This window comes from Nestor notabilis, unplaced genomic scaffold, assembly GCF_000696875.1.
Source record: "Nestor notabilis isolate BGI_N333 unplaced genomic scaffold, ASM69687v1 scaffold33914, whole genome shotgun sequence".
NCBI lineage: Eukaryota > Metazoa > Chordata > Aves > Psittaciformes > Psittacidae > Nestor > Nestor notabilis.
Genome location: NW_009924911.1, coordinates 6792 through 19137, shown reverse-complemented (window position 1 = coordinate 19137; position 12346 = coordinate 6792). Strand labels below are relative to the sequence as shown.

Sequence of the window (12346 nt, the reverse complement as noted above, 5' to 3'; positions counted from 1 at the left end):
ATCAACAGCTGTATCATATACTAAGTAACTTTTAAATGGTAAAAATACCCATACAACAACAGTGAATTTGATTTCGAACACATTACAAAATATTTTTGTCTATTACAAGAATTTTCTTTTGTCTGGAAACTAAATCCTGATGTTTATAAAGCTGCATATGAAATTAGATCTATTCCTGCAGTTCCATATTACAAAAGCCAATTTGTTTACTGAACTACTTGTTCATCATTGTATCAAATAAGCCACAGACTAATTAAGTTTTCTCCAGCAAATCATTTTCACATGTGTTTTAAACTTGCCTCATGTAAAATGAAATCTTACCTTTATTAGTAGGACTGCCACAATGTACTCTGCTTATGCTTTGGACAAAAAATATGTTGCAATGCACTATATATGCAAAAAAGCTTTGTTCCGTCATGCAGCATCCGGCACCTGATATACAGTCAATTGCAGCAGCACCCAGTCTTTTTAGGGCCCATTTTCTTTGCACAGCAGATGTAAAAAGCTCATTTTCCAGTAAATACACATTTACATGGGTTGATTGTAAGTAAACAAAGCCAAACATCTGTTTAGTTATTAGTTTTGGTAACCGTTTCTCTAACTTGCATTATCCCACTTAATTATCAACACCAAAGAAAGCTAGAAGTCGTCAGACACTTCAAGTTGATGCGGTTAGTAAACAAAGGAAAATGAAAGGGAACACTCAAAGCACTCTTCAAAGACCATCATGCAAGTGTTGCAGAAAGTTAAGCCCATCACCCATTTTCTGTTTACCCTTGCAAGGACTTAATTACACGTGCAGCAGTCTTTGCATAGCACCCATTTAATCCATGCCACCAAAATGGTAAACTCGGTAGTTACCAATCATTTAGATGGGGGTCAAAAGGGCTAATGCCCTAGATTGCTCTTAATCATAAGATCTCCTCAGACAAACCTCCCCAGTCTTCATTCTGGCTCTACAAACACAAAATCAAGCAGCAGTGAAAATGCAATACCAACTACTTAATAAACAAAACAAAAAACACCCACCCAATTATTTAGAGCTTATTTCTGTTTAAAACAAAAGTTAGAAAATAATCTGAACTATATACAAAATTAAATTCAGTTATTTCATTCAAAAGTGTTTCAGCTATTGTTACTAAGTAAATATCATTTTATCAGGTCCTACTAAAAATCCATTCTTAGGCAAACAACAAATACGCATCAGTAAAACATCTGTTCAAAGGCTCCAAGTAGACGTATTAGAAAAACCCTCTTAAGTTTATTTTTCATTTCTTACCAAGACAAAGAACACCTTAAAATAATAAGTTCTGGAGAGTTGTTGAGAAAGCGTCACCTGTGCATGAAGGAGTACTAATTCAAAGTTGGGTTTGTTTTTTCTTTTTTAAAAAAAGAGAACTTAAGATCAGCTGTTCATTATTGTAGCAGACTGAAAGCAAAACAGAATAGGATGCTACCACATTTACATATATTTAATCCAGTGATTTATATTGCACACAGTATCATTATTCATATTGATATCAAAATAAGATTTGTTCCATTAAGGAAAGTAAGAATTTCATTCAACTTCTCTACCATCCCTGAAGTAATCTAAAAAAATTCAAGAGCTATGTACTGCATTTACTATTAAGCCTCATTGTTACTTGCTGAGCTGTGTATAAACCAGTCATTTTCCTGTAGTGGTGCTTGGTGCAAAAAGTTGAACATTTTTACTTTAATCTATCTGGTAATCAGGAATACCTAGATTTCTCAGAGAATTGCGAGTAATAGGTCATCTTAGACTTTTTTTTTCTTTTTTAAAATCAAATTTTCAGCTTAAGATTTAATATATATATATATATGCTTTTAATGCATCTTGATACCCATCTCCAGAACTACTACTGTTGCTAAACAGCTTGGCAACAAAAAAAAAAAAAAAAAAAAAAAAAAAAAATTAAAAAGCATAGTTTCTCCCTTAAAAATAATAAATAAAAGCCCCAAAACACATACCAGCAATGCGCCTAACATGTACAACATACAGATAAGACTACAAAGAAATGAGAATCTAAAAAATGAACACAATGGCGATACCTCCTGGGGACATTCATATTCTTTTCACCTACTACTCTGTGTCACTCTAAAACCATCTTCATAGGTTAGCAAGGATTTTAGGAAAGTGTAAGAGCACTGCAACATCATGCAACATCTCAGACACTAGCAAAAACAGAATTTTCCCCTCACTATTTCAGGGTCCAAACATTAACATTGCTCTTTCCAATATTCTGCTCAATTCAGGGAAAATATTCTGCTAAAATGCAGAATTATGTGCTCATTCAGAAAGTGTGTGTAATTTTGAAGATAATCCTTACTGTCAAGCAGCCATCCGCAATTATTCATGGAATTTACTGTTTATTAACCAAAAGCACACAACTAAGCTCCAGAAAACAGTTATGACGTGCAGCAATGCTAAAATTTTCATCACATCACCCTGACACAGTGCTTCTACAGACAGCAACAGAAGAATACCTCTGGAGCAAAATCTACCTGTTCAATCTATAGATAATAAATACACCCTTAATAGAATTATAATCCATAAGGAGTTTGGTTTACCATTAATATACCCTTAACCATTCTACAAGAATTGCTTATATCAATGCAAGATCAACTTCATAGGTAGTTTTGCAAAGTGGATGTTGTTGATCAGCACTGGAATTTACACCAGCCAGGGTACTGAATCATTTATCAGTCAGCAAGGACTTCACTTACACTAATTTGTCTTACTTACTGAAATTTCCTTATGTTTCTATTTGCAAAGCTGACTGAATGAATACTTAATACTTATATGGAAGATGCCTTCCTCACAACTTGTTGAGTCTTAAGAACTTTTAATCAGCATTTTGATTTCTTTAATAGAATAAGATCACTTACATCTTACATGCATACACACTAAACAAAACAGGAAAAACAAGTATTATGGAGACAGATTTACTAAAATGGTATTTTAAAGGTCTGAACAAAAGCTGCTCAGGTAAAAAGCAGACTGCTTTCTATCATTTTCAAATCATAAAGGCAAGGATAGATTAAGATTTGACAAGATGTTTCTGGAAAGACAACTAGATTTCTAAAGCATTTAGAAATCACAGCCTGCAAATCTATGGTAAGTCCTAAGCATCACGACACATCTAGAAAAGCAAGACACTTCAAAAAGAACACTAAGATACTGAACTGCATTTTTCTAAATATAATTAAAAGACTCACAGACCAGTAAAATATTTAAGTTGCCAGAAAAAAAAAGCAGTCTGAGAATGGGAAGGGGGTTAAGAATGATACAGTAACCTCTTGAGTACTCGATGACACTTCTTCAAGACTACATTTGAATCTGGAAAAGTTAGCTTCCCCCCAACCCCCATTCTTACCTGGGAGAAAAACACAGATGCAAATTATACTATTAATTTTCTGGACCAATTTTCGTATTGTTTTAGAACAGAAGAATATGATCTGGTAAGTATTTGCAGGAAAGCCTGCTCCACAGTACTCCAACTCAAAAATATCTATTAAAAATACGGGAACACCTTTGACATCAAGGTTTACATATCTGTCTGCTACTATAAAATGTACAACTAGTTGTCTTCAGAGGCTTGTTTCAAAGAGAAGCAGTGTTCCCATGATTCCTGACTACATGTATTCTTACAGTTCCTTCCATCTTAAGTCTAGCTGAATTTATATTAGGTATTTATGAAGCTATGACAACTTCTTAAAAGAACTGTTGGTAGGTTTTATCAGTCTATCGTACAGTCAACGACAAGTAAGATAGTCATAAACATATATGTATAAACAAAGTCAGAAATGCAGTTCTATAAAGATTTTAAATCACTTTTTACTTATACAGAACACTACAAAGAGCAAAGCAATTAACAAAAACATATACAAAGAACAAATGCTAGCATGACAAGGCTTGGAACTTGAACTGACACATTTTGAAGTACCTCCCATGTACAGTTCCACACAAACACTTCGTAACTGTGTATATCTTTGCTCTCCATCCTGCAAATGCTGATTTTAAGAGGCTGTGCACAGTTTTTATGACCACAATAACAACCCGTATCATAACTGAACAATAAATAAACAAATTCGTCTAAGACAAGGTGCAAATAAATTCTTACAAAGTGAAGCGTATTATATATACAGTGTTACAGAGCACAACTGTAGCCAAGCAGTTAAACAAGGCCTATTCATTCAAAGAATAATAACCATCTGTTCAACTGATGTGGGAAAACAAACACAAAAGCAACTAACCTTTTCACTTAGGCCCAATATACTTTATCTCGATTTGGGGGAATATGTTTTGTGGCAAACTATGCTAGTTCTAAGAACAAGCAATTCAACTTTTTACTCCCAAGACTGGGGAAAAAAACCTACCTCTCAACACTCCATGCTCAAAGTACCTTACAAAAAACCTCTTACACAGGCACACATTTCCTCACATACTACCTAAAAAGCACCCATATTTTGACCAGCACAATTAAGAAAACATGCAATGCCTCAAAAAGAAAGTAATTAGTTGAATGCACATTCCCAAATGATTCTGCTTATGTACAGACTTTACCTATCACACAAAATCGGAAATAGTTTCATTCCAGGTTCTTAAATAACACCTGGAATGAATGACATAAACAAGCTCCCTTTATTTCTGATCAGTGTATCAGAATCAATATCTTCAATATAAATGGACAAGACATACACTTCATACTTAAACCAAGAGCTCAAACACGCTAACTACATTACTTCCTCTTTCCTGCTATATATATATCCAACATCCTTGAGAGACTGGCAACTGAAAGGCATTTTACAAAAGTGTCAAAACACTACCATAACTTACTCTATCTTCCATGAGTAAGTTCAGATCATTATCTGTGCCTAAAATCAAGCACATACATGTCTTAAGAACTGCAGTCTTGAACTGATCAACCAAACTGACTGCCTGAAATCAAGCCAGAAGTTACACATCAAGAACAGATGGCAATCAAGGCAGTCAGATCTTCATTATAATAAGGATTTCATTACCCATTCTTGTTTCACATTGAGAGGGATACAGGTATAGCCAAGGCAATTAATGTCACTGCCAACTTAGGAAGGCAGTCTACTGCAGTAGTCTATATTTAAGAACATTAAATGAAGACTGAATTAATTGCATTAATTATGCCAAGTTTCTCAGGCAACTATTAAGAAACAGGTGCTTACAAAGGCTGTTTCCTAAACCAGACAAAAATCCTCCTACTCCCACTCACTCCAGGCTTAAGTATCAGGGATTTTCTTTGTCACTGCTTATGCTAACATTCCTTTATTTTGTTGTATCTCAAAGACAACCTAACACCATCTCTCCACTCTCAAGTATACCTTCAAACCTACGGTTTCCAATTAGCACATTTCCTGTTTAAAGAAATAATTTTCATGGTGCGCACAAGAAATACACCAAATTTTTACTTCCAGTCAAAGATACTCATTCTAAAACTAGAAGCATAAATCTACATAGCAACCCTAAGCATCTAGTGCAAGTCAGATGACATTAACAATTTAAACACCCTTCTTGATACAGGATGAGATGAGGTCTTGAAATAGCAAAGGCAACAAGGTTAATTGATAGACTATCTATTATTCTTCATGTGGACGGATTAGTCAATACTACCTGAGGCCAAAATGCAAGAGCCTAAGAGAAAAGACTCACATCACTTTCAGATTTTTGATCATTACTAAAATAGTGATGGAAACAAACAAGTGTGATATGTCAACAGATCCGTTGGCCTTTTTATTGAAATAACTTCATAAAAATATTTAAATTTTCATTATTTCAGATGTTCTGCAATCAAATATTAAAAGGAATACATACGTGCCCTAAAAAAGAATAGTGGTGGACAAAATGGGGGTAATTTCCAAAATATTTTTTATAAAAATTACATAGGTTAAATAACAAAAAGTTTTCACTTGAAGCCAAAGTTTAGGAACTTTGTTCAAATGAAGATGAGTGAGTCTGTACATATTTGCTTTTAAATATATATACATCACTGCCTGGCTTAGGTGTTAGAAATATTAAACCCTTGATAGTATTTTAGCTCAGTAAATGACCATGAACTTCTAAGCACCATATGGAATTACTTGTAAAAACCACAACAATTAGACTTCAGTGAAAAAATTCAGGTCCTCTCTTTTGCATAGAGCATATTTTGTTCCTAGTTTCATGCACTGTAAGTATCATGAAACCATGCACAGGATTATCTTTTAGCTGTTCCACACACCACATGTATAAGTCATGCAACAACATACTGCATCTGGCCATTCTCTCAGTACAAGTTGTTCACACAAGCAAACACACATCTTTTCAGAAAGGCATGCCTTTGTAATCACTAGTGAAATAGTTAAGATTTGTACAGCAAGCAAGACATAAAATTATCAATCAAGATACATGACAGCATTCTTTTGAAGTATTTCTAGCAATAGATTTACAAGGAAGCATGGAAGCACACTGGAATAATTAGTTTTTACTACCACTGATATGGATAACATATAAGACAACTGACTATTGGTAAGTTAACAGATGGTAATAAATGAGTTGTAGGGAATGACTATTTTAAATGAGTACATTATTGAAAAGCTAACAAGAAAGTGAAGGTGAGGAAGGTTTAAAAAGTTAGTATGTTTCAGTCACACAAACTCTACCAGTTAGTAGGTGGACTGCACAGCACTAAATGACAAACTGAAGTAGGTGCTCAGAAACAGTACATGCTGGAAAATTGCCACAGGAAATACAAGCAGGAAAGGGTATTAACTAATTCACTATTCAGCAATTTATGCCTCTGCATATTTCCTTTTAACAACACACAAATAGACACTTAATGTATTTGTAATGATCTTCCTTTGCTTAAGTATTCTGTCCAGCTTTCAATCTTTAAGGTGCTTCATACATTAATGTATATAGCATTACTAATTAACAACGTTGTGTATTCAACAGTGATTAATAATTTTTAAGTTAGGCAACCTGAGCATTCAGGGCCAAACCAAAGTCCATTTGCTGCACATAATTAGGATCTGACATGGCCAAAACCAAACACACAGCCACCCTGCTAGAGATGGTTTGCATTTGGAATCAAACCACATTTCATTCCAGCAGCTTTGAAGTATTCTGGGAAGTAGAAATTAACTAAAGTACCAGAAAGTCTCCAGTTGTGACAAACTATTATTTTAACAGCCCTCTTCATCAAACTCAGCATGCACACAGCAGCAGTTGATACAGAAACAGACCTCTACAGAAAGAGTTCAACTTTATTGGCAGCTTGATTTAAACATGAACTCAGACTTTTACCGGTTTTATAAACTAAAAATCAGATATATGGAGTAGTTTTATACTTGATCAACAATCAATATAACCAAGAATGAAATACATAAAAATCAAACATAAGACTAAAGTGGTACTGTGATAAACTGTTACATTCCAGTTTAATCAGAAAAGACCTAATAAACCTTGAGAGAACAGAAAATCTCAGAGATGGGGAAAGGAAGGATAATCAGAGTAAATCTATCAGGGCAAGGGAAAAAGTCTTCCACTGAAAAAGCAATGCTTCCTTTTGTGTAAAATCTAAGTGTAAAAAGAGAATGTTAATTGTTTGGATAGAAACCAGTAATTAATTCCTAGAAGAAGAATGCCTTTTTGCTTTAGAAGAGCCCTAGGAAAATGGTGAAAATAAAATTCAAAACTAGTGAGAATGTGAAAAAGTACACTAATTCTAATGTACAATTAACTGTGCATTTGCAGAAGACAGACTGGAATAGATAACTGATCTGCTATAACCATTTTCCCTCCCCTTTGTAAACTGCGACAGGACTTCCCCTTAAGATAATTACTTTGAAGATTAAAGAAGGGGTCAACAAAAACTGCATCAGAATACAAGCCGTAAATAAGTGCATATAATTTCCTTATTAGAAAAAGAGGGCAGCAAATCTGTGTGTAATGGCTGACCTTGTTCATGACACTAACTAGCTGTTGGCAGCCCAGAACTGTAATGTGCTGTAGATCTGCCTGTACTCTGAAAGGATTACAAACACAACTACAAGGGTAAAGAACATTATGTGTTTCCCTATTAATCCCACATTCAACAGAAAGAGTACCAAGTGGAACACAGAATGGTTATAAGAGAATTAAGCAATTAACTCACAGGATGAAATAAAAAACTGAAGGTTCGCATGAGGGAAAAAAAACAGGAGCTTACATCTATATGTAATCTTATCCATGAATCTCAGTACTTTTAAATAAAATTAAGGCTCATCATCCCTGTTAAAACTGGATGTTCCACTGACTTGCACACAAGATTGATGATTCCCCCAGCACACTAGAATTTTGACTTCCATCTAGGTTTTAGAGGACCTTAGCACTCACCTCAAGACTACAGCAATTTTGGGGGGGCACCCCCAAACAAAAAAAAAAACCCAACCAAACAAAAAAACCCACAATAAACCCCCACAAATTAAACCCCAGAAAACAAACACACCCACAAAAAAAAACCCAAAACCAACCCACAAACCCAAAACCACCACCACCATCCCAAAACCAATAAAAAAAACCAGCATACGATGGAGAAACATGGGGAAATTATACTAAGTTTTTCTATATCCCTTCCCATCAAATGTTTTCCAAAGAAAATGGTATAGAGATGCAATCTTTCTTCAAAGTTAGTAATGAACAATAAAAGCATTCAAAGTGAAAACACAACTGTTCTTATACTTCATTCTGCATGTTTCTATGGCATTACTTTTACTACTTTGTCAACTTAAAAGATAGAAATGTGCCAGGGTAAGCAACCTATAGCAGAAAGGCAGGTCTTTAGAAGAAGAACTATACCTGAACGAGTCTCAAAGAAGAGAGTCTAGCTTCTGGATTTCAGCAATGAAACAGTAAAGAAGCGAACATGCATCAGGTATGACAAAAAACTAATGGTTGATTAATAAAAAGAAGAAATTAAAGACACATGAAGAAAACTAAGTTAAGCAGCATGAACTATCATTATCTAGGTATACACATAGAATAGCTACTTGCTCTAGCAAAACAAACTCACAGTAGGTTACAATATACACATGCCAAACAAAAGAGCAGAGAGCATCATCATATTGCACAATTAGAACAACTAACCAAAAACTATATGCTAAGCATGCTAAAAAGCATCTCTTACAAGCTTAACAGAAACAGGAGCTTTTTCAATTCAAGTCTACCATGACGATACTTCGGCCAGAAAAGCTGAATTTGCTTACCTCCTGTAAAAGATCTGCCTGTTCAATGGCTTTGAGAACATTTTTCTTGGAAGTCTCCTGAACTTCCCCTCCTAAAAGGAACTCATCCAGAATGAAATAGGCTTTTTCAAAATTGAAGATGATATCAAGTTCACACACCTAAAAAGAACACCAAGCATTACTGAAAAGTGGGAGGATACTATCTATTGAGGTATATCCTCTCACAATACTTAACCTGTTCACAGCTTCACCAAACCAAGATGTTAGCCTGAGGCTGTAACCTTTTAAGAAATGCGCAACAACAACAAAATGAACAAGCAAACAACACAAAAGAAAAAAAATAATTAAAAAAAATCAACCCTTTAAGAAAAAAAAAAAATGAAAATTTTTTTTTCTTAAGAACAGTTACAGCAAGCCCCTTGCAAAACATTTTCATTGTTAAAAAGGATTCAATTCGTAACTGTCAATACAATGTGGCTTTTCATGAAGCAAAAGAATATTCCTACATAAAATTCTCTTCTTGCCTGCAGTATCCAAAGGCAGAACATGCAACCTTACATAAAACATTCAAACACAATCATCTCAAATTTCTTATTCATTCTGTGCATTTCCTAGTCAGAAGGACTTGGAAAGTAGAAGGATGAGCAGCAGTTTTTCTGAGTGCTAAGTACATTACTACAGATGTTTGTTTGCTATCTTGATAAGCAGATGTCTGCCATTTCTTTGCCCACTGCTCCTGCTAGTTCACAACCAACTACCTCCTTTGGATGCAGAGACAAGAAATGCTCACACACTAGCAGTGTCAGGGAGAAGGAAGTCTGGGTGACTAGCCAGAAAGCTAAGGATAATATTTTGTCTGACCTCAAGTGAGGCTATTACAAAAATGAAATAAATACAAAGCAACTAACACCAGATTAATAACAATTCTTCTCCCAAATTACTGGTATTTTGTATTTGAACAGTTATAAAGGCAACCATTAGTTTAGTTTGGCCAAGCAACCAACAAAAAACGTGTTAGATGCACCTTTTAAAAAAACATAATCAGCTAGCTGTTGAAAGTGCTGTGGGCATAAAAAAAAAAGTTATGTAATATGAAGACACTAACTCACACTGCCAAAATACTTGTCAAGAAGTTCTACATAGCGATGAATTATTTCCAGAGTTATTAGTTCGTTGTCCTGATCTTCAATAGCACAGCAGAAGTAGAGGCTTGCATATCTGTAATAACAAAATCATCCTGATGTTAGCATAAGAACATGTACAAAATGAACACACTTGAGAGGTATTATGTTCTCGGTAGTCCTTCATACTCAAGTCTAGCATACGATTATGCTACATCAGCAGCCATAGGAGTTCTACGAAAGAGCTTTCAGCAGGCATAGAACAGCAGACATACTCATGCACAAATGGGATGTGCCTCCTTGATTCAAGAAAGACTTCAGGCTTTACCACTCTTCAGCTGATGGAATTAGCCTAAGACACAGTTGGAAAAGGAACTGTATTTGGTTTTTTTTGGCCTCCTGGCAGAGTTCTGGGGCAATTTTTTTTTTTTCCTACTATCTGTAACATCCAAACACTGGTATACTAATCAACAGATTCAATCTTAATTTTTATCACAAAAGCTACACACAAAGATAATAAAAACTATAGAAACACCTTGAGAAAGAAAAATTGAATTAGAAATTAGGATTTGGTCTTTATAGAGAATTTAACAAATGCCCAAAAAACTCTAAAACTAACACTAATGTCATATACCCCAATTGCTATTAACTCAACAACTCTAACACTACCAACCATCCTGTTATCAGACTAACAAGACACCATCAGCTAGTTTCTAGCAATCCTCTGCCACCTTGGAAGACAGGGAGTTCTTTACTTCAGATATGATCTTGTTTTCCACTTTAACAAAAAGACCATCCAATTCTGCTGTGCTCTACCATATTCTTAAGTCATGTTTAAAAAAAAGCTGATGAAAAAACCATAACAGAAATGAAAGCTGAATTTTTTAAGTGCCAAAACCATATGCTGTACAGACACACATGGCACAAATGAGATTTCAAGTAACACCTGCTGTAACTGATAATTTACACGAAGCAGAAACAGCTTTTGTTTGCCTACTCAGAAAGAACTGGCCATATTAAGCACTCAGTACCCAGCCCTATTGAAAAAGAAGCCATTCAGATGTGAATGCCAAATTTAAGATGTGCATTTGTTTCTTGTGCACAGAAAGGCACAAACCTTTTAAACAGTATGCATATTGTATCAGCTGGGACTTTGTAAGCCCCAGGGTGTGGGCTAGAAGTCCCGCAAAAAAATGTTGCATTTTGTAGTATGTTCAAATTTGTCTCCCAGCTGCTGACGTAGCACCATTTATGACCTGAAAATCCCCCCTCTGCTCTGAGTCAAATCGCTATGGCTTCATTACGAAAACTTCCCAGAATAACTTCTGAATAAGAGTTTAAACTATCATAACAAAATTCCTGCCTGTGAATTCTTCCATCCTACCACAAAACATTGCAGGGAGGGAAGAGAGGAAGACGCCTCCATTGAAGCACGTAACACTAATTCCCTTGCTCTTTCATCTCTTCACCATAGGGACTTGTCAGCTCATCAGAAATCCTATCTGAGTACAGTTCTTTTGATTTTACACTATTGTGTTTGTGCCTCACTAATTTTTCAAGGGCATTTAGCATCACTGTAGTAGCCTGCAAGATCCAATCTGTGTAAAGCATCTTCTAGACAAACTTATTTTAAAAAGTACCGGAAAGTGATACTACAAAGAAAAAACATTTTCAAATCTACTGAAGAATTTAGAAGACAAACTCCAAGTTACTTTATTTCATTGTAGACAAAGAGCACTCAGGCCAGATCCATCTAAAAAGCTTTCTTCATATTCACATGTGCAGCACTGATTATAAAGTGCAGTTAAACTGTTCCCTTACAGTGCTTAAACACAACTTGAAACACATAACAGGAAACATCAAATTTGACTCAAATATTTGAATTTTATCCACATGGAACAGTCCTTTTGTGCTTCCCCATTACTTAAGAATCTCTTTTGATGCACAGAACTATTTTATGCAAATACCCA

At 35.1% G+C, this 12346-nt stretch overlaps 1 protein-coding gene across 1 annotated transcript in view; it reads right to left on the bottom strand.

Annotated features, from left to right (window-relative positions):
• Nucleotides 1-762: 762 nt before the first annotated feature.
• The window catches only part of LOC104404371 (AP-1 complex subunit sigma-2), a 17490-nt gene continuing 5906 nt past the window's right edge, over nucleotides 763-12346 (bottom strand). Inside the window, exons 2-4 of the mRNA XM_010012791.1 lie at nucleotides 10365-10473; nucleotides 9277-9414; nucleotides 763-956 (exon numbers count right to left, since the gene is read on the bottom strand). Of these exons, the coding sequence (XP_010011093.1) occupies nucleotides 912-956; nucleotides 9277-9414; nucleotides 10365-10473 (292 nt within the window). The 3' untranslated portion in view covers nucleotides 763-911. The remainder of the gene's footprint in view (nucleotides 957-9276; nucleotides 9415-10364; nucleotides 10474-12346) is intronic.